This window comes from Ictalurus punctatus, chromosome 28, assembly GCF_001660625.3.
Source record: "Ictalurus punctatus breed USDA103 chromosome 28, Coco_2.0, whole genome shotgun sequence".
Classification (NCBI taxonomy): Eukaryota; Metazoa; Chordata; class Actinopteri; order Siluriformes; family Ictaluridae; genus Ictalurus; species Ictalurus punctatus.
Window position 1 is genome coordinate 4,909,001 of NC_030443.2, and position 26,754 is coordinate 4,935,754.

At 42.5% G+C, this 26,754-nt stretch overlaps 1 protein-coding gene across 2 annotated transcripts in view; it reads left to right on the forward strand.

Annotated features, from left to right (window-relative positions):
• The window catches only part of doc2b (double C2-like domains, beta), a 155,751-nt gene that overhangs the window by 85,716 nt on the left and 43,281 nt on the right, over nt 1–26,754 (forward strand). For both annotated transcript variants that reach the window (XM_017460595.3, XM_047151752.2), the window contains one exon: nt 26,156–26,235. In XM_017460595.3, the coding sequence (XP_017316084.1) occupies nt 26,156–26,235 (80 nt within the window). The remainder of the gene's footprint in view (nt 1–26,155; nt 26,236–26,754) is intronic.

The window sequence follows — 26,754 nt, forward strand, 5'->3', positions numbered from 1 at the left end:
TTAATTAGCCCTGATGAGTCACACTCTCGCAAGCTCCACTTGAGCTTCTGCTTGTGTAGTAGAAAGTGCCTGCACTGGCCCGATGAAGCGGTGGGCGTGTGAGCTTTAGATACAGACGCTGTTTACATCAACACGGCGCCGCCGTACATGCCGCGGCACATAGAAGTGTTAGTTCTCACTATTGTGCGTCTGCTTGGGTCTGTGGCTCTGGACCACGTAGAGTGCCAAAACCTCAATGTCGTGGTGTTGTTTCTTTCCGCAATTACTCATTCACTTGGTCCGAGTTGAAGAGGATCTCGATGAAAGGTGTTTCTGGTTATCAGATGCTCTGTTACACAACATTGCTGGTCCAACCTTTCAGCACTAAGGCCTATTTCTGTCGCATGTACAGTACTGGCGATGCTTTGTAGTGCACTTTGTAATCAATATAAATGGAAGGCATTATTATCCAACCGCACCAAGATGAGCTGTGGTTTGGCTTTAATTTGTATTATTCCGATGAATCGATACTCAGTGCTCGCTGAACAGAACTGCTCTCACGTTTCTCCATGCTTCCTTTGCGTGCACCCAATTCACGACGCCTTACACCCAATTTCAACGACTGTACTTGTTTCTACAAGTCGCATTCACGCTTTCTGTTAAATGTACTGTTTAAACACTAACGTTTTATCACTGTCTAACTTCGATTGGCATCATTAACCATGAAATACGTCCAGATCGCCGCCTTGTGTTCGGTGCATACGACACATTGTGCTATTCACATGGTATTGGATGTTGGTATCGAGGCATATTTCATTTTTATTATTATATAATGCTCAGTTCATAAAAATGCGACTGTAACCCGACTGAAGACATGCATGAGAAATGACTCAAGTTTACAGCTGCAGGCAAAAATGTGTGTCCTGTTGATTACAGTAATAAATATGAATTGCTCTTACGTGGCCAGTGCAGCTTGTGCGTCCCCATTAAATCAAATCCCAAATCAGATTAGCCCCAGAAGCTGCCATGCTCTAACTACATGCTGTCTTTCATACTGTGTGTACGGTTGAGCATGCTCAGGGGGAAAGTGTGTGTGTGTGTGTTTGTATGTGAGGTCACCATCCTCTCTGCCTGTCCGTGACGGAGCTCACCAACGCGACTGCTGTTTACCAGACTAGAGCTCAGCAACGTTCGCTTTAATCGCTGCCTTTATTAATCACACGCTCGCACATTAACACGAACACACACTCCCTGCTCACCAGCACACACCTACTGATTCACTCCGACTCACAGTTCACCTATTAGCAGCCGAGCAGACGGCCAAATCCAGAGTGCGCTGCGATATGCGAAATACAAATAAGCCCGTTACGCACATTTGCGGGGGCGCTGAACAGGCCCCGAGGAGCTCCAAAACCGAACCACCGCTGAGAGATGTGGGTAATGCAACAGATGGATTTTGGAGCGACTTCCTTCCAAACATTTGGCGCCCAGCAGCTCTTATGTCGACAAACCGTTTTACAGACTGCAGGAGATCACTGCTGTTTCGTACTCTGATTGCAGTACAGATCGGGATGCTATGTTTGATGTAAGACGGAGGGGAAAAATACGAGTCATGGTCTGGCAGATGCAGTGCAAATTAGCGCGATTAATTAACCAGATGGAATAGTCCCTAGATGAAGCTCTAATTTGTCACCAGGGAATGCTCTGTATTGTTAAACAACAATGTTAATACGAGACGGCGCAATAAATTAGCATTTGAGCTGTCTTATATATTTTTTTTAAATTTAAGAGATTATATCTAATCTTAGGGCAGTGGTGGCTTAGCGTTTAAGGCTCCGGGTTACTGATCGGATGGTTGGTCGTTCAAGCCCCGGTGCTGCAAAGCTGGCACTGTTGGGCCCTTGAGCAAGGCCCACTCTTAACCCTCTCTGCTCCAGGGGCACTGTATCATGGTTGACCCTGCGCACTGACCCCAACTTCCTAGCATGCTGGCATATGCGAAGAAAGTAATTTCACTGTGCTGTAATGTATACGTGACCTATAAAAACTCGTTATCATTATCATTAACCCACCGGTCTTGATGCATTTTGAATAAATGCTAGAATGGATTCCAAAATACGCCAATAGATCTGTCCTTGTTTCATAAGAAAAACGGCAGGTGAGCCAGTCGACATATGTTTTGAACTCTCCTATATTTTAACTGACACTTCTACACCCTTCTCCCAATTCGTGGACAATTGACCATCACGTTTATATGTGCTTGTTGAACATCCCATTCCAGATCAAAGTCCCACCTTTGCCGTTATAATAACCTCCTCTCTTCTGGGAAGCGTTTCCGACAGATTTTGGAGCGTGGCTATGGGGATTTGTGCTCATTCAGCCACAAGAGCGTTAGTGAGGTCGGGCATTGATGTCGAGCAGTTCATCCCAAAGGTTTTCAGTGGGGTTGAGGTCATGGTTCTGTGTAGGCCACTCGAGTTCTCATGCTGGAACAGGTTTAGGCCTGTTAGTTCCAGTGAAGGGGAAATTGTACTGCTACAACACCCAAAAGCATTCTATACAATTGTGTGATTCCAACTTTGTGGCAACAGATTGGGGAAGAACCACATATACGGGTGTGATGGTCAGGTGTCTACAAACTTTTGGCCGTAGAGTGTATGTCTTGATTCGTGCTAACGGCGCTTTCTGTCAAGGTAATTGGAGAATCTTTTGAGTTCACCGAAAAATCCAACAATCCATTAAATCCAGCACTTTACAAATAGGTTTTGATAGTTTGACAGAGATTAAAAACACTGTTTGTTTGCTTTGCTCTCCTGCACCAGTCAGCGCTCTATCGTCACCAGACCTTGTGTTCGAATCCTGAGGATGCCACACCAAACCATGGCCGGGAGCCAAGGGATCAAAATTGGCCGTGCTCTTAGGGTGGAAGTGATGGCATAACCATCGTGGGTCAAGGAGCCAAGGGACCAAAATTGGCCGTGCTGTCAGGGTGGAACCATCGTTGGTGTCTGAGCTCGTGTATGCAAAAGAGAACGGATAGCACTTTTCGTCCGCGGCACTGTGATGCAGCATCAAAACCACTGCTTAAGAAAAGTGGGATGTTGGCCTCATTGGGGAAAAAAGTTTGAATGTGTCTGGTCTGGTACAATATGTTTGTTATTGCCGTAGACACAATGCTGACCTGAATCATATACAAGTATTTAGGCTGAATGATGCAGTGCTCTACACCAAAGAGTAGTACAACTAGGGTAGTCCAGAGAGAAAACATAAAGCTGTAGGGATTGCTCGCATGAGAGGGGAATGATAACTTCCTCCCCAGTCGCACATGCAAACTAAATGTGATTCAGTCAGAGTTAAGATGGATCGCAAAGATGGGTCGTGAAGATGGATCGCTAAGATGCTTCTTTCTATTTTCCCACTGTATTTTGTCACAGGGTGTAATATCAGGTCCCTGTGCTGTACAATGGGGGGGATTTATATTCGAAACATATTATGATACAGTCTTGCTGTTGGAAGACTCACTTTAGAGTCTCACACCAGACAGAGGCTTAAAGGAGATTTTAGAAGATATGGGCCTGGCTGAAAATGTTATATAAGTGGAATCAAGTCGCAATTATTTTTCAGGGAGGACGAATGTGGCAGCTTTAAAGGTTTAGCTGACCTGGCGCAAAATGGTGTTCCAGAAATCCTCGTGTTGAGAGGATCGTCTATTTCAGTGACATTTAGACTGCAAGCTCATATTCGAGTCCTGAAGTATTATTTGTAATGGTCATTATCAATCAGTTGCTTAATGTTAAGTAGCATTTTAGCACGGTGATATTTGCTAACCAGGTTTTTAGCCAAAATATTTGCATGGGGAAAAAAAAAAAAAAAAAAAAAAATCAGGAACCAGTCCATATTGCAAATCATTGCAAATTTACAATTCATCTGTGTCAGCTCAGCGTGGGCTGATAGAGTGAGGCGGAATATGATGTTTAATAACTGGTACATTTTAGCCGAGGAGAAATATCACCAGGACGTGATTAATTGCCTTAACAGGAACAGGTTCCCCTCTTAAAAACTACTCCCCATGGTGCAATCTTCACCACTGGCACTGCCATATTGGTGAAATAAGACGTGGAACCCCCTAAGTGTAGCCTTTTCTAATCTGTTTTTTGTCAACTTGGACTGTAATTGAACTGGAAAAGTGCAACATCAACCCCCTGCACGCTCCAATCAAATTGTATCTGATCACAAGTTCACTAATTAAGAGCTTATCCTGTGCCATGGCGAGGGCTGCATGTGATCTCACTAAGCTCCCTGGGTCTTTCAGTACTCTACAACGCGCTTTCACTGCACGCAACATTTCCTGATCGTAGGATCATGGGAGCCATGGCTTCCCACTAGCTGTAATCATTATGGATGGATTAAAGCTCTCTATCACCATAACGTATTTCCATCATAATCTCATAGAGATCGATGTTTGCTTGCATAAGTATGTTTTCGGAGGGGATAATGTCAGTGGCTGAGCCTTTGCAGATACATTATCTTCAGTATTATCTGCAGCATAGACACAAAGTGAAACACTTTGTGTTCTACACTACAGACCAGGGGTGGGCATATCGGTAACCTGGGACTGGCAGATTTCATTTAATGTCAGACTGTTAGTTGTTTTATTCATAATTGCCCAGTGGAGAAGTTTATTCAAGAATAAGAAAAAGAATAGAACCCTACTCCTTGTTTACGTTTGCAAAAAAAAAGTGTTTTGTTTAGATCAGTGGTCGCCAGCCCTCTTCCTTGAGATCTCCCTTCCTGCAGGTTTCATCTCCAACCAAAATGTAACACGCCTGTTTTAGTTGATCGAGGACTTTTTAAAGCAATGATTCTGAAGGTCAGGTGGGCACGATTATGGTTGAAGCTCCCTTTCCCTCTCTCCTTCTGTCGAGCCAAACATGATTTTATGGAGATGCCAGTGATCCTGACCCTTTCTGCACTCCGGACCTGCCTGATCCGTTCGGATGTCTTACCTCTGGATGGAGATCTCATCAACTGGAGGCTACAGCCTGGAGATTGCTGAGGACGGTACTGCTTGAAGTACCAGGGAAATGGTTTTGGATCTCAATTCCACATGGACGTTCTCACTGTGCTTGCTGGGACTACGGTTGCTGCGATGGCCTTGAGACTGCGATTACCACATGCAGTTTTGCACTCAGGTCTCCTTTAGTGAACAGTGGACTAGTTCAACAAACAGACTTCATGTTAAAACCATAATGAACTTCCCTTTACTTTCACACTATCCGTTTTTACCCAGATGAGGACGGGTTCCCTTCCGAGTCTGGTTCCACTCAAGGTTTCTTCCTCATATCATCTCGGGGAGTTTTTCCTCACCACCGTCGCCACCGGCTCGCTCAATAGGGATAAATCCACACACTTAAAATCCGTGTGCTGTGTTTATATATTTCTGTAAAGCTGCTTTGAGACAACGTCCATTATAAAAATCGCTGTACAAATCAAATTGGATTGAATATATTTGAGCTGAAAAATTTGGAGTTAATCAGTTCGAGTTGAATTAATTTTTCTAAAAGTGAGAGTAGTTGTAGTAGTAATAATAATAATAATAAAAGAAGTAGTAGTAGTAGTATGAGCAATAACAATACATTTCTTGTCTCACAAGCACAATAAGTTTCAAAATATATGAAAAGCTTTGAAGTTAAGTGACTCCCAAATCCAGATGTTTGATGCACTCAGGGCTTCACACTGTACCCATTAATCCAGAACAGGCTGGAAATCACTGCTGCTTACAATTTTAATTCCCATGCTCTATGATAATAAGCAGCTATTAGAAGATAACAGCTTTTAATAAAGCTCACACACTCTTTTGTTGTGTGTTTCGGGGGGTTTCACCCTTCTGTCTCATTTTTAGCCAGTGAAATGCATGCTCAATTGGGTTAAGGTCTGGTGATTGACTTGGCCAGTCTAAAACCTTCCACTTTTTCACCAGATGAAGTCCTCGTTGTTTTGACAGTGTGTTTTGTGTCACTGTGTTGTTGCATGATGAAGTTTCAATTAGATTGGATGCATTTCTCTGTAGCCTTCTGAATTCATTCTGCTGCTACCATCATGAGTTGCATCATCATTAAAGATTAGTGAGCGCATTTCCAGAAGCAGCAATGCAATCCCAAGCCATTACATTACCTCCACCATGCTTGACTGATGAACTCGTGTGTTTTGATCTATTCTTTATCCACACTTTGGCCTTTTCATCACTTTGGTAGAGGTTAATCTTGCTTCCAGAACTTTTGTGGCTCATCTCTGTGTTTTGGTTGTTGGTGACATCACTGAATGTTTCTTTTGGGTTTTTCTTCACAGTTCCTACAATGTATTTCTTCATCAACTGCTGCTGTTTTCATTGACCAACCGGTTCGATGTCTGGCTATTAGTACAACAGTGGTTTCTTCCTTTTTCCGGACATTCCAAATTGTTGTATTGGCTATGCCCAATGCTTGTGCAATGGCTCTGATCACTTTTCACTCTTTTCTCAGCTTCAAAATGGCTTGCTTTTCTCTTATAGGCAGCTCTCTGGTCTTCATGTTGGTTTATCCTTTTTAACAACAAATGCAGTCTTCACAGGTGAAACCCAGGGCTCAAACCAAGAGTAGACATTCAGAGCTAATAACTGTTTAAACAACAAGGTAATAAGTCACATCTGGGCAACAAGAAATATCTATTAGTCACATGTTTCTACATTCTTGGACACTTGAAAAATGGGTGGGTTCAAACAAAAGGTGCCATGTTCTATGTCATCTATCAAAAGAATTGGCCTTGTCATTCCTACACTTTTTGGTGAGAAGTGTGTATATATGTGTGTGTATATATATATATATATATATATATATATATATATATATATATATATATATATATATATATATATATATGAAAGCCAGCCCCAGCGGTTCCCATTGTGATCACACATCAGATGCAGATGCAGACTCATCACACATTCTAGACATTGAAGGTGGTTGAATGCACCATGGGCTTTTGTGTTGCACTACATGGTGAATGGAAGACATTCGAAAATCGGGGAGGCGGCACACTGATCCGAGACCAGCTTAGCAGGATTCTGTTATAATGGACATGATTAGAGATGTGCGTGTGAGGGATAGTGGTCTGAGATCAGCATAAAAGTTGAAATGTGGTAGTGAGGATGGAGAGAAGGAAGGGACTATGGTAGGTTTATCTCTCCGTTGCAGAGAAATGGAGAACAGCCCATACTGTCAGCTTCAGCCTACCAGCCTTTCATAAAAAAAAAAAAAAGACACACAAGCACAGCACTGGGTCTCTGTCTCCATCTGAAGAAGACATTTATATCATTAGGGCTAATTAGTGTTAAAGACGTGATGGGCTTATAAGGAGACACTTTCGTTTAACACGTGATTATTTTTTGTTTTGGACGAAGCAGCTAATTAAAAGTTTATTGAAGGGCAGGGGCAGAATTAACACTCCTGTTTCCAAGCTATTATTAAAAGTGTCATTCTAACAGTTTGCCTTCCTTTTTTTTGCTAATGTAATCAATGTTGTTTTGCCCACTGCAACCCCCACAGACACAAAAACAGATTAGGGATGTAACCAAATACTTTATTCAGAACAAACAGATAATGTGCTCTAAACAGATATGAATACATATGACTACTCGTTGTTTTGTTTAAAAACAAGGTTGAGACTAGAGATATGCATCAGGAATGGGATGCCACAGGAAGCACGGAAAAGTCATTCATTCATTCATTCATTCATTCATTCTTCTGTAGTAACTCGGGCTTCCACACGATTCGATGTGATGCGATTTCAATTCTCAAGGCAACACTGTGAAATTTCACAATTCCAACGAATCTGCTACTATTCATCACTATTTATATTCATAAGGCAATGATTCAATATTTTACACTGAATCAGCTACAATACAATAAAATTTCAGTACACAAGGCAATGATTCAATATTTGACGATACGGCTGAATCTGCTAGGGTGCGAATTATTATTCTTAAGTCAACGATACCACCGAATCTACTACGATAAGATACAATTTTTATTCTTTAGGCAATGATTCGATATTTAACAACACTACTGAATCTGCTTCAAATCGATATCATTTCGATTCAGAAAGCAGTGAGTCTATATTTGACAATACCACTGAATCTTCTACAGTATGACTCGATTTTGATTCGATATTTGACAATACCACTGAATCATCTACAGTATGACTCGATTTTGATTCGATATTTGACAATACCACTGAATCATCTACAGTATGACTCGATTTTGATTCGATATTTGACAATACCACTGAATCATCTACAGTATGACTCGATTTTGATTCGATATTTGACAATACCACTGAATCATCTACAGTATGACTAGATTTTGATTCGATATTTGACAATACCACTGAATCTACTATGATATGATACATTTCTATTCTCAAGGCAAAAATTCTAGTTTTGAAGATGTCGCTGAATCTGCTATGATGCGATATGATTTCGATTTAGTACTGTAGCCTCAAATCCATATGTGACCAGGATCTTGGGTAAGCCTACCATTTCATTTGTGAATGATGACCGTTGTGTGTCCCTTTTTTTTGATAATGATAATTCATAATCAATTATAATTGATAGTAATCAGTGTATGATTGTGGCCTTGATTAATTTCAATTGTTGCCTTTTATATCAATGTATTAGGGTCACATGGTTTCAACGAGGCTACTAGTTTGTTTATATTTTGGGAAATCGAACCTACTAAATTTGTTTGTATAAACCACTAATTATGGACTGGGGTGATGTAGCTGAGGTTGAGGAACAGTCAGAAGGAGGCCACGTCCACTTTGGGTTTAAATCTGAATATAGATATGGATAGTATCATTACGTTACACTTGTGTAAGGGGGCATGTCCTCATGAGTAACTCGTTAATTGGTGAATAAGAGCAGGCACGGACAGACATATCAGTCCTAACCAAACACGTAGCGCTGTTCTGACCTGGCCCTTGTACAACCAAGTGACGACTGGTGAGTCACGGTGACAGAAAAGTGGTGAATGCTCCATTAAATATCAGTCGAGTGTCCACACTAATAGAGTGACTGCGATATTACAAAATGTGGTTTCCCTCCAACACTTGTGGCTCCATGACTCATAGAGAATAAAAGCTCTGAGTGCGACGTTAAGTGGAACTGCACCTGCTTACGAGCTGCCTGAACGACAATAAACGACTCGTATTCGTTTAGATTAGATGAGATGAATGCACTCACTATGTTGAAGCTGAATTTTGTGATTTATTTATAGAAGAAATATTTGGTGCGTACTCTATAGAGCCTGGAAATCGTTTCGCAGTTTGAGCACCCTTTCATCAGCCTCTTTGTGCGACTCGGATTCACACGAACGCTTACTGCTTGTTCGGCATATAATCCAAAACGTTTGACTATCGCTAAAAATGTTCAGCACTGTCTGCCAGACTAGCACTGTTGCAAATCAAACACTGAGCTTTTTTCCTGCTAGTGAATAATAAGGGGGAAAATAGCAGAAGGTGGCAGTCCTGCTGCTACGTGTTGCCAGGCTGCCCGAAAAGCATCCCAGAGTGCAGCCAGGATGAATGAGACGAAAAAAATGACTTCACATGGCGAGCTATTCCAATAGCGATATTGCTATTCGGATGGTGTGAACACGCGCCGAAGAGGTCAGGAAGGTCTCTGTGAAAATGTAGGTAATAAGGAGGGTGGTTATGAGAGTGCAGTCTGAATCTTCGTTTCTTATCAGTGCTGAACAGCTGCTGGTGGGAACCAGTTAACATCAGGTGAATGAGGTCATTTGGACTGCAAAAGATTCACTTCTAGAGTAGGTTTGAAAAGTCTTCAAGAGTCTACCACCACCATGTTTCACTGATATTATTGATCAAAAACTACAAGAAATAAATTTGAGCTCTTGATGGAATTGAAATCTCATAATCCTTAACTGTGATCTTTTAACATTGCTGACAGGAAAATTGTATCAGGTGGCTGATACAACTCTAGCTCAGCACTTACTTAGAAGACTTTCACTTCCGGTGTCCTTTCCCCTTCAGTGAATTAGCTCTTTTATTTCATTCTAGTTTGTTCTCAGAGCTGAAAACGCCGAAGTTTTCGGCTGGATTGCCGTAGCAAGGGATCAAAATCCTGAATGCCAGGGCTAAACCTTAAATGGTGGCACCTCTATTTAAATCATTTACGCTTGATTAGCCTTATGATATTGTATCATTAGGAAAAATGCAAGTTGATAAAAATCTGGTAACATGTCTTTGTGAAGTAAAACCTTTCTGTTACCTACCTCAGTCCCGTTAGTCAGTGAAGCAAAGGTAGCAATCAACCAATCATTACATCCCTTCCAACCACACACACACACACACACCATGTTCCCAAAATAATACTGCAATCTATAGTATCGGGGTAATTCCCTGACCTTTGACACCAATTTGAATTAGAGCGTCTTCAAAGACCCTCGCTGACCCGAAGCCAAATAATCAACGTGAAAGCAAGTGCAGCGCGTGCCGTATCTGACTCATGATATGAACGAACGCTGGTGGGAAACCCGGCAAAATCTCCAGTGTCGTATTAACAAGTAAAATGTAGCCTATATAAAAGTCCAGATGGACACAAATGTATACTCTAGGCGCTCTTTAAAGAGACTTTGCTCTTTAAATCCATGAATGTGACCCTTAAAACATCCACAAATGAGATCCCACGCGCTGAGAAGCTGCTTACGGTCTAAAAAAGCTGTAAGACGAGAAATGCAAATGAGGGATTTAGTGAACTTCCGGCACCATGTTTCGGCTATAATTACGCTCCGTTGAGAAAACCGCATGCCGGTAAACACATCCAGGCTGGTGTTGCTCTGCGTGCGTTCCCCCTCCATTGTGTGTGGAGTGTGTTTACAGTACACTTGATTATGGCTTCAGCATTTACAGCACCGTTTCAGTTCATCTCAACGAGGAGGTTACTTTGAGAGAGAGATAGAATGATCTGCTACTCCTCTCACGGAATGAGTCGCTCCGTTGAATATATTTCAAGTTCGAGGTTTGAAATGCTTCCTTTTTCGAGAATAGATTCGGATTATATTGCACCGAAGGCGTGGAAAAAAAAATTCAGAGTTGTTTAGAAAATAAACTTCCATCAGTCGTTTCGAACGGTCAGGTCTGTGCAATTGTATAGTAATCTATGGAGGAATTACTGTATAAGTCATACTATATATACTGTAGCTATATTCTGTATCAGTATCTGTTCAGGGCTCCAAATATCAGCATAAACCCAAAGTGGGTGTGGCCTAAACAGGACAACACTAAAACGTCCCAGATAGAAGTAGAAACGTCAGTATTGTATGTGAATTGTGGCCCTGACTGCTCCTCAACCTCTCAACTAGAGAGACTGGTCACTTGTACCTGGCCATGATCTTTTCTAACAACTTTAATTGGTTCTGTTTCTCAAAACATGAACAAACTAGCAGCTTCATTTAAACCAGCGTGACCCTGACCAGGCAGTTACTGAGGAGGAATGAACGTACGGTATTGACCGTGGTCTTTCTTTGTCCCGCAAGCTTCATATCTGACCTCATGAAAGTAAAGACCTCCGGCTTGCTCGATTAGATTCCCTGTGAACATTTCCGCAGCACAATAGTTACGTAAGTTGTGGAGTGACACTGGGGGCAGGTTTGGATTGTCGAGCTAAGAGGATGGAGTAGAGAAGCGCGGGTGGAGGAGAAATACATCTTTGAAGTAGCACACCCCCCCCCCCCCCCCCGATCTTACACAGTATACAGTGGTGCTTGAAAGTTTGTGAACCCTTTAGAATTTTCTATTCACATACCCTAATGGTATCACTCAAAATACCATTGAGTGAACAGGTCGTCTTTTCTCAATCCAGGGGAAATAGTTTGCATTCCTTTTCCCTGGTAATCGCACACACTCGAGGGAGGTGGAAGGTAAATGAGGTTGATAATATGCCATTCCAGTTGTCCTCTGTAACTTTCTAGAAAGCCTGAAATCCTGGGGTTGCCAAGTAGAAGAGAAACCTGACCGCATGTGCGATGTTGCTAATGCACTGAACCTAGTAGGGGCATGTTAGCATTATGCAAACCACATCGTGCCAATTGGCCTTCATTCACTGTTAGCCAAATGAGTGTTTTCAGGTGAAATGCTACATTAACCTTAACCTTAACCTTGTCTATCTGGTGCACTTGTGGATTTAAAAAAAAAAAGCCTGCTCTACCTTGTGTGTGTACTACGTCAATGAGGTTGAGTGCACACTTAATTCCTGGTCCTGTGTATCTTTTCGTAGAATGTGTGTGTGTGGAGTGCGATCCATCGTAGACCCGTGCCTGGCTAAAGCTCCAGTGGGATTGACTGAAGCAGAAAACAGATTAGCGAGGGAAGCTCAAGTGAATCCAGCGATCAGTAAAAGCCCAGCTGGGGACAGTTCCACGAATATAAAGAGCATTGAAAATGGGGCAAAAAAAAAAAAATCCTCATCATCATGATGTATCGCAGTGAGATGAGTGCAATTTTGTAAAGCAGAAAAAGTACTGCTCCAAAAGCTTTGTGTGCAGGTGGAACACGTAAACAATTAGCCTAAGTGACAAATTAAGGAGTGCAAAATTGAAGTTGAAGCTCAATGTGTTTTATTATGCGCTACAACAAACGTGGAAGCGTTGGCACCAGACAAAGTGCGACATAACACTAACAAAGATGGCGGAGATACGGCCACTGGCAGCCTTCCTGGTGTTTAGGTGTCGCGTCAGCTCTCGGATACAAAACACAAAGCTAGCGAGAAACAGAATCACGGCGCGATCCCACGCGAGTCCGCCCCGTCGTCTCGGCGCGCGAGCGACGAAAGCCTCTCTTGGATGACCTTAATCCGTGAATTGAATGTGGGGAGCAGAACGTCCGTGTTAAGTACCCCGAGTGTCTTAAAAATGTGCCGGCGGAATGCTTATAAGCCTTCACAGTATGCGAGTGTGCTTCTTGGCTGAAAATGGAAAGCTCTCCGGCTCGTCTCTTAACGTGTAGGTTTTATGTTACCGCTCTCGGCGAGCGTACATCTTATAGTGCGAAATCAAACCTAATCCTGTCGCGGCACGGATAGACAACGCGCGTGAGAAGAAGTCGGCTCTCGAGTAACGTCTTTATATCATTTCTAAACACGCGCATACTCGGACTGTTCTGGCTCTTTTTATTATAGTCGATATAATCCCGTGAGACAAGGTCGTTTGTCGCGTTACAGAGAAATGGCTTCCCCATCTTAAAAACGCCCCCATGGTGGAAGAATACAAAGCGTCGACAATGGAGACTCCTTCCATCTCCTTACTGCAAACTACAACAATATGTTCTTCTTATTTCAATAACCACACATTTTAGAAGCTGTTTATTATAACGCTTAGATTATATGCCGCGTGTGCCTCTGTGAACGAGTCGTTACTATAGAAACGATAATGTATTATGTAGTAATACGTTAATATAAGTCAGGAAAGACACACGACAGACCGCACAGTTACACTGGATTTCAACACGTAGAGCATTATTACGGGTTATAGCGAACGTTTAACGTTGTGGAGCGAGACTTGGTTCCTGTTCTAGCTTACATAACTCACCTTCTCTCTAAAGGGAAAAAGCAAACGTAAACGCCGCTGTCTGAAACACTTTCCCGTGCTGGGAAACTTTACCGAGTACCATGTCTGTGACAAAAAACGCTGACACCTCAGACTCCTCCCATAAATGTTAAATAAACATCTAAACCAAAAAAAAATTTAAAAAGTCAACACATCAATTCTTATACATTTTACTTTGTTAAACGAATCACGTTTGTAGAACCGGTGGATTATTAGTCTTAGATTACGTGGCGCGTCTGCTGTTCAAGTATCAAACGAATCGAAACGATAACGTTGGCGTGGAAAACTACAAACCGTACGGTTATACAAAAATAAAGTTAAAGTTACCCCTTCTGACCAGTCCGATCGAGAATTCAACTGGGCTGCGTTCTATTATCGCTCCCTCCAGGATTCCATGATTTTCGCCATCGCCGAAATGAACGCAAAATCAATCGAACCCCGCAATAATCGGAGGAGCTCGCGGTTTTTCAAAACGGCCGCAGATTTTCCGGAGATCTGGGCCGAGACGCGTCACGTGATGTGCGTTCGGCCCAAAACCCTCTCCGATTCACGTACGTCGAACGCGAGTACAGCTAAAAGGTCTCGTTTACCAACAAACATCGCTGTGAAACTGCGATTTCGTCAATTCAAGGAGTTTTCCGCAAAAAAAGGTCAAAAAATTTATATATATAATAATTAATTAATTAAAGGACAAAAATCTCTGCAAGTTCCATCGCAAATTTTTGGGGAAAAAAAAACTAAAGCCACAGCGAAATCAAGCATTTTTGGCTGAAACTAACTCTCACACAAAATAAAACCTCTCGTACGCACTGTATTATATTATATTTTTATTACACAATTGTTCTTGATTCTTGTTTTAGAAATTAGAAACATTTTCCTCTAATCTAATAACTACAACTGGGTTAAACAGCGCATCATTTTCTTCCTCTTTGATTTCCAATGAAGTGAATACACATTTAAAATAATTCACTCAGCCTTAATAACCCCTTAACATTTAATTCCATGCTCATCTTTTCAACCCATTTGCTTTTTTTTCTTTCTTTCTTTTTCCTTACAGTTGTTTACAACATGCTAGTTCTCATCTGACTCATTACCCACTCAAGTACTTGGTGAGAGATTCACTGCGCCACCGGGTCTCCGAATGAGACGTTCACGGTAGACGTTAACACGAGCATTGTACTGTTTCACGACAGAAAGTGAGGAAGAACGTTACTGTCGATATGACTACTATAACATCTTGAAATGGCTTGGAAAGGAAAATCGATTTGAAATATGCAATGCTTAGTGGTTTTAAAAAGGAAGACACGAACCGATTTTGTCCCCCTTAATGAAAAATAAATCAGATGCGCTTTAGCCTGACGTAACGCGAGAAACGGGGACGAGCTGCGATGTGAAAACGACAAAGAGCCTGTTGTGAATCCTTCGCGCCGTCCGTCATCGGCTGAATGGGTCGTTCTGCCAAGAAACGGACAGAAACGTGTCACAGAAGGCATGCGAACGGCGATAATAAGAGCATACTCCGTGAATGACTACCACAGATGGTGGATATGCTCGCACAGAACAGAGAGAGGAAGGGCAGACAATGAATGTTTGGTGGTCTGTTTCCAGGGAAGACCTGGCCTGGTGCTGTACATGGTGTATCCTCCACCATACAGAAAAAATACATGAGTACACGTAGTTGTTGTTGGTTTTTTTTTTTTCTTTTTTCAAAAGGCCCAGCAGAGTCGCAGAACCAATGATGGAAAGAGAATGCGGTCTGTTCCTTTCATCATCAGCTGACAGCTTGCAGTGAAATGCTTAATAGGATTCCACAGAAGGCTGTGGCTTGCTTTCAGGAAATCCCAGACCCCTCCCATCCTCGTCCTCTCCCCCGATCGCTGTATCTGGGAGCACCTTCGGTTTGTGTGGCCTAATTTCGTTGTGAAATGTTGTAGCAGTAGCAAGTTACGCGTATTATTAACGCAGACCAAGGCTACGTGTCCTCTGAGCACAGTCCCCGTCGACAACGCAGGAAGGGAATGGTCTACCGTGAAGAAATGACGATCTTCCTAAACTTGTTCGAGTTCAGTGGATTTGTATGATAACGTCCATTCGTCCATTTCGTCACGACCGAATAAAGTGCAATACGAACGAATGCAGTTGAGACTGAAATTCTCGCTGCTTGCTATCCCACAATCCCTTGTGGATTTTTTTTTTTTCTTTAGTTACTCCCTATTGGAAATGAATGGGAGAGAAATGACATTCGTTTCTCTGAATGAGTGCATTAGGGATTCCCAAACATTAGGGATTCCCCCCGCCCCAATTCCTTTATTTTACAAATGAAACGTTAGAAATATCGAACACACTTTGCATGCTAATATTTCGCACGCATTCAGACAAGCCACATTTCAAAGAATAGATGACGTTATTTTAGTCTTCCGTTCTCCTGACGCACAGCAAATAAACATAGATGAATTTTCCCGTGCGTCCACATCCGCCTCAAATCTCATACTTACTTACTAGACAACACTGTTATTGAACTCTAACCAGGTGTTCCATTAGGGTCAGTGTGTGAATTTTAAAACCCTCTCATGTCGCCTTCAAACCTAACCGAGGGTCTGTTTTGCGTTGCAAGTCCTCCGAAATGTTTCTAGATGAGTAAATACATAAAGATTAGTACAAACTCAATTTTGTTGGAGTTTTTTGATTGTGAGATGCAGCTCATGAAAGCAGTCACGAGGATGGCGGAAGGTTTTAATGAGAGACGGAGCGTGCCAGTGTGTTTAACGTCGCCGTGCGTAAAATTGCGAAACGTTTCACAGTTCCACCTGGAAACCTGACGGACAGGGATGTTATGGGACTGACATGCCATCTAGTGTATGCCGTATCCTCCGCATGTACACAAGTTAAGCAGCGAGTGTGTAAATAATAATACTGGCGTTACCACTGCTTCTGTAACGCATTCCCGGCATATTTTGTTCAATTTTTATTTATTTTTTTGCACGTTCCTGTACGAATATTTCTTATTTCCTATTATTTCTTAATCATTTCTTTATTCTTTTATTTCGTTATTTAAATGCACAGTCTGAGGAGGGGTAGGCCAGGGTTTCATTTCACTGCAAGTTGTATACTGTATATAAATGGGTATGCATGTAACAAAGGAAATCTTGAATCTTGAGTCTAATGCGCTGCCGTAATCGCACCATCCTAGCCTGGATTATTTTCTTATAACAACACAACACTTCACTCTAGACTGGGAACTTAGTGCAAGAAACATTCCTTTGGTTTTTGGTTGCTTGTCTTACACATAAAGTGACATCATAAAATGTTCAAATGTTACAGTAGACCTATATTATAAATTTGGATTTAAAAAAAAAAGTCGGTGCATAAGGCTTGGGGTCAAAGAAAATTCATTTTTCATGTCCATTTGAGGCCAAAAAGTTTGAGAACCCCTGGAGTATATGATCATGTAGTGCATCTTCTTGGCGTCCTTGGCAAAAAAGAGTCAAGAACTTGTTGGCCAACAGACTTGTGTCCTCGCACAGCATGTAAAAGATATGTTCGACCATGACACAACTGTTACTTATAGCATCAGCATACCTGCATGTTCCTGATTCTAATCCGCCAAGTAGTAAAACCATTTTACCTTCAATGTGATCACAAGGGCTTCATCCATCATCCATCGCACCACAGTGAAGCTTATTAAGTCTGAACCAGTGGTCCCCAACCCTGTTCCTGGAGATCTACCTTCCTGAAGACTTCAATTCAATTTGATTTGTATAGCGCTTTTTATAATGGACATTGTCTCAAAGCCACTTTACAGAAATATATGAACACAGGATACAGATTTTAAGTGTGTGGATTAATCCCTATTGAGCGAGCCTAAGATGATATGAGGAAGAAACCTTGAGTGGAACCAGACTCAGAAGGGAACCCGTCCTCATCTGGGTAAAAACGGATAGTGTGAAAGTAAAAGGAAGTTCATTATGGTTTTAACATGAAGTCTGTTTGTTGAACTAGTCCACTGTTCACTAAAGGAGACCTGAGTGTAAAACTGCATGTGGTAATCGCAGTCTCAAGGCCATCGCAGCAACCGTAGTCCCAGCAAGCACAGTGAGAACGTCCATGTGGAATGGAGATCCAAAACCGTTTCCCTGGTACTTCAAGCAGTACCGTCCTCAGCAATCTCCAGGCTGTAGCCTCCAGTTGATGAGAGCTCCATCCAGAGGTAGGGCATCTGAATGTATCAGGCAGGTCCGGAGAGACGAAAGGGTCAGGATCACTGGCATCTCCATAAAATCATGTGTGGCTCGACAGAAGGAGAGAGGGAGAGGGAGGTAAAGAGAGGGAGAGATTGTTGGGTAAGTCTGTGTACTTTGCATAAAAGAAAGTCTATTCATGGTAAGCTTGAGTAAACAAATATGTTTTCAGCCTAGACTTAAACACTGAGACTGTGTCTGAGTCCCGAACACTAATTGGAAGACTGTTCCATAACTGTGGGGCTTTGTAAGAGAAGTAAGTACAATCCATTGCATCATTCTCCAGAAAGAGGACTGGACAAAATATTGAAGCTCTCATACAAATGTCCCCTTTCTTACCTCTTTGAATTTTTAATCCATTTAGCATGCTGACAGAGTGCGAGGTTTGTTGACGGAGTGCGTCTTTTGTTCTCGCGGCAGGTTCATTCTTCATGTGTTCTCCACGTCTTCACCTTCTGATTTTAAACCGTTGTCTTAAATATCATGACTTTCACATTTGGTCCATTTCATGGCAAAAAGAACAAAGACATAAGGGAGAATGACTTTTCAAAGTCTGGCCAAACAGCAAGAAACCAAAGCTTTTTCCATCTCAAAATCTAAAGAATATTGTTGTGTTAAAAACGTCTGTGGGGTGGGGAGGAAATGACATTGAGTGATTCTTTTAGTGCTAGATCCATCACTTCACCAGGCACCTGTACGGCAAAATAACCTTGACTCATAAAAAGCAAGTACTCTGTCAAATTGCTGCTGAATATAGCTGGGATATTTTCAGAGTCATGGCTCTGTGGACTGAAACTGGACTGGGGAATTTCTATAGATGATGTATGCATGTGTGTGTGGGGGGGGTGGCGAGCGAAAGAGAGAGGGGGGAGGGGTGGCGCACACACCAAAATGATGAAATATAATAGCTCCAGATTGCAAATGATGTTTTCATTTCCTCTAAGACACTCTTACATCCAAACATCCAAGAGATGCAATCTTAAAATAGTGACCAACCCTTATCAGAATCTTTATACGCAGCCATCTACTTGCTAATAAATGCAAATGAGCACAACGTCAATAGATCAAAAATCAGCACGGCGTTTTTCAGTGATTCCAATTCTCCAGTGAGCCGTTTCCAATTATTTCCACCCAGCACCTATTGGCCTCGCCATTTTGCTTTTAACGTAGCAGCAGGGACGCAGAACCGCAATGTCCCTTTTTACCATGTTTCCAGGTGTCTCTTATATCTGTTCTTCCTCCATGTTCCTATGATGCTCATCATCCTTACCAGTGTATTCACTCCTCCCCACTGATTATCCCCATGGCTTGAGTCTCGCTCGCTTCGATTGATGGCATCAGAACGCTGTCGGATTACGTCGACTCTCTTTGAGCGCATCACGGAGAAGCACACAAATCATTTCAGCCCTGGGCCCTGTTCCTCTTCACACACCTCCAGCTGCGATGGCTGGGATTTTACTTTACTGTCATGCTGACTGCCTTCACAGAGCCACAGCTGCTGCATGGAGCAAGAACCTTGCGCAACATGCTACATGTAGCCCTCTGACTGAACCGCTGTAGGTCTTTATTTCTCCCCTTCACAAACCGTCAGGTTAGCACGACAAGCAAACACCGTCGTAAGAGCTGCTTTTAAAAAGACTGTGGACTTGACCAAAACATTGGTGCCAACAGGATGATGAAACCTTAGTGAGCTTTTCTGGGGTTTCCTGGGTGACAAGTTTCCGACGTCTCTCCAGTTTTTCCATGAAGTGACTATGGAGTGTTAGATGGAGTGTATGAAACTGGTGGGTTTAATTACCGCATAATTTGCGTGTATTCGTATGGATAATTCGTAAATTGCATCACTTTAGCTGGCCCACCAGGCAAGTAAAAGCCCTAATTTCCTGCCCAGTCGCATGTTTTAATGTCATCATCCATAACTCTATATATTTGATTCATATACAGCTATAGATTTGAAATTGAACGACTTTTTAAAAAAGAGCTATATGACCGATATAACCTGATGTTCTGTTCTTGTGCACAATGTTGTGCAATCATGGGGCTGCCACATTTAACAACTCCGAGTAATTATTGGTCAGAATGGGAACAAGTGCTAAGAGAGCCCCAGTGTGGATGGCATCATGCTGCCCCATGCTCAGGGGAGGAGCAGCTGACAGACCTTGTTTCCCATGCAAAGGTTGGGATAAAGAAGAAAATTATCTCCTGCCATTCCAAAGTCTACAGTCATAAGCCACTGCTGAACCTACTTGTCCAATGGGCATCTATGAATTAAAAAAGAAAACCCTAATATTCTAACTCTAATATACACAGTCTGCTGGTTCCAGGCACAAGCAACCCGATCCATTTTGTAGCTTTTATATAAAGAAACCCAGTTTAGAAATGGTACAGTCCAAGAATGCAGCTGAATATTTGAAGGTTAAAAGCCTTCACCCAAAGGATTATCAGTGGCTCTTGGGCAGCTCTTTGATTTGAACTTCAAACGTTTTGAAGCTCAGTTCAGAATCTCAAACAATCATCTCGAGACCAATAGGTGCTGGCGCTCGGAGACTTGCCTACAAACATTAACTGTAATTATGTGCCATTCTGCCTATACTGCTGTATATTCCTGTATGGACAGATATAATTATGAGGGAAATAGTGGCACCTCTTTAGAGTTAATGACACCTGCTGCACATTCTCAAAAGCTCTACCATCAATATGAAAATCATTACAGGCTCTGTGCTGCCCTCAGCCTCTAAACATGTTGAACAGGGAAGGAGACTAATGGAGGCTGGCATAGTGTGACCGGACCACAAATGGAGCTCTCTCTCTCTCTCTCTCTCTCTCTCCCTCTCTCTCTCTCTCTCTCCCCCCTTCTTTTCTTTCTTTGCTGCACCTTTATCTTCACTCTCAATCTAATCGCTCTATATATGTTTTCCTTTTCTCTCCTTCTACCTTATTTTCTGTTCGCAGTCTCAGTAGACTGTGACTCATTTGTCTGTTCCCTTGGGCAACGTTTTTACTTTCAGGCTCACGGCTTTTTTCACCTTTATATATAAAAGCAAGTCCACATAATTAATTTTCTCTTCATGCACCATATCTGCCCAGAGCACTTGCCACAAGACTTATAAGTGCAGCTCCTGTTTAGAGTGCATTATGACTGCAGTAGTAATTCCCTGGACTTCTATCCATCCATCCATCTTCTATACCGCTTATCCTACAGGGTCGCGGGGAACTAGAAACCTATCCCAGGGAGCACAATGAGGGGGACAACCCTGGACGGGGTGCCCCCATCACAGGACACAGTCACACACACGTTCACACACCCGTTCGTACACTACAGACACTTTTGGACATGCCAATCAGCCTACCGTGCATGTCTTTGGACTGGGGGAGGAAACCAGAGTACCCGGAGGAAACCTCGCGAAGCACGGAGAGAACATGCAAACTCCGCACACACACAGGGCCGCGGCGGGACTTGAACCCCTCAACCCTGGAGGTGTGAAGCAAACGTGCTAACCACTAAACCACAATTATTATTCCACATTTTTAAGTCTTCCTGTCGCTGTAGCAGGGAACCACATGATTATTAGATTTTGCACGTAAGAGAATCTGAACCGAATCAACAGGAAGTCAAAAAACACACCCAAATATCAGCCATGCAACTTCCCTTTTGGTGCAATTGAAAAGCGTTCAGACTATAGTCTGGAGATTGCGACTTTGAATCCCAAGGATGCTACAGCCATTCGTGGCCAGCCATAGCATCCGCTGTCTGCCTGATCCATCACAGTGACACTAGCCAATTGTGGGCTTCTGTGAGCTCATGTATGCGGAAGAGGGTAGACCGTGCTTTCTTCCAGTTGGTAGTTGGGAGAGCTGGCTGGTGGATGGGAATTGGCAGATGCCCAAATTAGGGAAAAAGCTGTGCGAGAACCTCTGCTTTGTAGTAGGTGATAACAGGTTATTAATAAAAGTAAAAAGAACAAACTTAACCTTAAACTGTCCTACCCCTGCTGGCCAATCGGCCAAGATAATATCAACAGTCCTCGAGGACACAATGAAAAGCTTTGATGTTGTCTTGGCTGGTTTCCATTGACGTCTTTGCTCATGAAGCTTTGTTGTTTGGTCTCCATTCTCATTTATTTCCATCCATCCATCTTCTGTACCGCTTATCCTACGCAGGGTTGCGGGAAGCCTGGAGTCTGTCCCAGGGAAATCGGTGCACAAGGCGGAGTCATTTATTTCCAAATGGTTACATTGCGAACCACGGTTGAGAACATCTATTAAAAATCCAAGCACACATTATAAATCTGCAATGAAACGTGGAGAATTCCTATCCCTCCCTTTTCATCAAGGTTTGCTCCATCAGTCTTCAGCACCCATTCACCCTCCACCCTATAGAAGGCCTGTTGTAACATAACAGCTCTTTGCCTCTCAATGTTTCCTCAATGACCTCAGTGTTTCTTTAATGAGGGCCTTCGTATAGTCTAGCGCACACATACGCACACTAACATGCACTGAAGGTCATGGCGGACATGCTCTCAGGATGCTCAATTAAAGCCCAGGCTCCTCTGCTTCACAGTTTCTACTGGCAGCCGGTTTCTCGAGCTAATGACCGCACATTAGCCAGCCCAAATCACTGCTCACTTTCATCCGCTCTAGATCAATTAGCTGTCCTGTTGGGATCTGAGGAATTTTCACTACAGTTTCTCTGGGTAGAGAGAGCGTTTTGCTGCAGATCGAACGGAAATCACTAACGGAGATTCAGAAAAGTGTTCTCATCCACAGCCCACCGAATGTCACGCTTTTTTGACGGAAGCTCCATTCAAACTGCCTTCAGCTGAGAGATATTCAGAAAAGAAGAATGAAGCTCATTTCTTCTCCCTGCTAGAAGTGTAGGAGGAAAGGTCATGTTCAACAGATTCTTTGACGGAAATGAACAGAAAGTTATTCACAAGCCTTTCATGGTTCTTTTTAATGAGCGACGTATGGTACCAGGCAGAAATTAGGCCTGAAGTGCATTTAAGAAGTGTTTGCAGTAAATCTTTTAATAGGATTTTAATTCCTTACGGCAGATATAGTACGCATACAGAGAGGTGACAATCCATAAAAAAAAACATAGTGTCTTAGTAAGGTTTTGCGCTACCATAACAAGAATTGTACCGGAGCAAAGAAAGCTGTTCTTCCGAAAGCCATTTCATCAAATTTTTTGATGATGGTAGAGCGCGTCAACCTCAAAGCAATTTTCTGAGCAATTGTTGAAGAGCCTCAATATGAGTCTGTTAATTATTTTTAACACATTTCTGATTCTAACACCAATGTCGTAGGCTTTGAAATGAAAATTTCTAGGAAAACGTAAGGTTGAGATCTGATCACTATGAAAGCCATAGTATTTGATTTCGATCGTCCTATTTACAGCCTTCAGTGAGGCCTCGTTCCCTGTAATTGGGGGCGGGATCGTCTTTGAACAGACCACTCCTATCAGGATTGAAATGGTTCATCATAAGCAGTGTGTTTTTCAGTGGCCGATGATGATGACACCAACGATACCCGAGGTATCACGGAACAATTCCTCAACGAATTAAAATATCAGACATTTGCTTACTTTTGAACATTCCTGCTCTGCTCTCTCACGTTACGCACGTGTGCAGTAACAAAAACACATTTCAGTCGAGTTCCATTTCAGTTCAGTTTCGTTTTTACATGGACTATTTTATTTATTTATTTTGGTCTTCGAGATTAGCGCTGAAAATTATGAGATTAGTTATGAAAGATAGTAAACATTGCTGGTTTTTGTGTGCTACAAAACTTGGCTTGAGCTCGGATGCCGATGAACTTAAAATGCTCGGCGAGTTGGTGAAGATGCAGTTGAACGCTGAGGTGCATGGTGTTTTCAATACATTTCTCCACATTGTTTTTCTTGCCCTCAAAACTCCTACAGATTAGATTATTCATTCCTCAAAACGTGCATCCATCCATTGACTTGTTTATGCATGTATTCAGTTATTCATCTATTTATGTATTGTCTCTTCACATTCCTACTGCCAAATCCAAACTCCACCCTGACCTCTTATGACTGACATTTTCTTTTTGGTTTCAAATCTGCCATTCACACAATAGCATATGCTCTCTCGCTCGCCGATCTCTCTCTCTCTCTCTCTCTCTCTCTCTCTCTCTCTCTCTCTCTCTCACCCCCTGTGAGCACACCCTGTTTTGCGTCTTGAGGTTACACTTCCAAGGCCCATGTTTTCGATAAAAGGAGGACCATCGAAGTAGCCACCAGTGTTAATGAAGTGTAATTGATCCATGATGAACGTGCAGCTGTCTTTTAAATTCTCAGGATAAACAAATGTTTATCCTTTGCTCCTGTTGAGATTGAAAGGCTCTATACACCACCTGAAATTCGCTGTACTGTTTTGTTCAAAGAAAGCATGGCGTTGGGAAAACGTTTAATAACTTTTAGACGTATGAAAATGAAAGCCCTGCAACCCTTGTATATTTCATCAGCCAATTTCTGCTTCTCTCACCCCTGCTGAGGCTAATTCATTTATCATATTTCTCAGAATTCTGTCAGAAAACACAGCTTGCTGGATACTTTAATACAGCAGGGTTCACACGCTGCCTGAATTGCAATAGCATAGAAACAAAGAACTAGCATGCGAGTCGGAGTTGTATATATTTTATATATATAATATATTCTATGAATGTCCAAGGGCTGTGTTTGTTGCTTTGAAAATGGCTATGTAAGCTAGAAAACTGAAATCTGTGCCTAAGAGATGAGCTTTTAAATTACAACTCCTCATGTCCAACTAAATTGCCAAAAGGGCTGCACTTCTCACTGTTGGTATTAAGCTTATTGACTTCAGAATGTTACATGAGTCAGCAGAAATGATCTTATTTTCATTCTGCAGATGATTTCTTTTCTTCTTTCTATTTTTTTTATCCATCCATCCCTCTTCTACCGCTTACTCCTTCTTCAGGGTCGCGGGGGAACCTGGAGCCTATCCCAGGGAACATCGGGCACAGGGCGGGGTACACCCTGGACAGGGTGCCAGTCCATCACAGGGCACACAATCACACACACATTCACACACCCGTTCATACACTATGGACACTTTAGGCACGCCAATCAGCCTACCATGCATGTCTTTGGACTGGGGGAGGAGACCGGAGTACCCGGAGGAAACCCCCGCAGCACGGGGGGGGGGACATGCAAACTCCGCACACACATGGCCCCGGCGGGAATCGAACCCCGGACCCTGGAGGTGTGAGGCGCACATGTTAACCAAATCAGACTTTCAAGGTGCTAGAGAATCAGACAGTGTTTTAAACCTTTAAACGAATCAAATACAGGTCTTGTTTAATCCCTAAGGTGGGATGAGAGAGTAAAATCATCCCTCCCACCTCTTGACTGTCGGCGATTGGATGGCGAATGCTTTTCTGTTGCACCACTCCGGACCAATAAGATTTTTTCAAATCGGAGCCACCGAGCTTTTTAATATCTGAACTTTCCGCTCATTTAATAATAACTTCGATAATAGTGGGTTGTGATTTCCAGCACTAGAAGAAAATGTAAAACCGGCTGTGCTTCACAGAACCCCGGCAGTCCCCGGACTCCACTTCGAGAACCGTGAGTGTATACAGCTCTGTATAGTAGAGTACAGTATGGTTAAGGTCAGGCTTTAAGCACAAGAATCTGATTCTGCATCTGTGTTGGAGGAAAAGCCCCAGGTGTTTCTCAGTGAGGAGAACACAGCATGGCCATGTTTATCGAAGAACCCAAACGCCTTATGATCACTGTAGGCCTCCCACTAGGCTACATTCTTCACCAGCTCTCATTCCGACCCCAGCCCAGCAGGGGGAAGTTGAAAGGCCATGCAGCTACAACTTGTGCCGTGAGCCAGATTAAGACTATTGACTATCATGTTTTGAAGACTTTCTCAATGGCCGAGGCGGGCAGAACGTTGCCTCGAAGGTCGTTTGGAGAAAAAGAAAGAAAGGCGTCGTTTTTTTTTCCCTTCACTTTTTACTGTGTTTCTTAAGCGCTTGGAATATGATCACATTGAGCCGAGCTGTGGTTATCAATTCCTGCTGTCCATCAAAAATCTGCTCGATTCCTCAGGCTAAAGCACTGGAGCATGAACACCATTTCTGCTCTGATTTCTACCAGCTGTACTGTTATAGCTCGTACGACCAACACGGATCAAAAACGTAAAATCGATGCTTGTTCACAAAGCTGTTTCAAAGGGTGTAAAGCATTGCAGCATGGGGTAACGTTTATTATTTCTTCTCTCTTCACAGCCACTCTTGGCACTCTGGATTTCAGCCTGCTGTATGATCAAGAGAACAACGCCCTGCACTGCACCATCAATAAAGCGAAGGTAAGCAATCCCGTTAACACCTGGTATTATGGAGTAATCTGGTACTATATTACTAATATATTAGACCTTTTGACTGTAAAATAAACTCCACAGAACCCCCAACCTCCTCTTCAGTGGGAATATTTTTCATGTACTTTATTTACATTTTTCAAATATTGTTTGGAGCCGTAGAGCTTTCTAATCCTGAACTTTCCAGCAGCAGCACAATATTTGACTTTGGTGCTTGAACCCCTAAATATAATAACTGAAGAGAGCCTTTCTGAAAAGGTATTTTGTTTGTTTATTTATTTATTTTGCTGATATTCTAACAGTTTTTATGTGTCTGGCTGCCTTGAGTGGTATCTGGTGGTATACTTCTTTTGTAGTTATAAACAAGTGCGGTAAGTTTCAGTTTTACTCCAGCAGGAATCACGGATATCAAGAACAATCCTCCGCCGTAAAAACCTCCACTTAAAAGTCGTTGTCTTCGTACACGGTTATTCATTGTATTACTCATCACCTGCAAAACACCCGCTAACT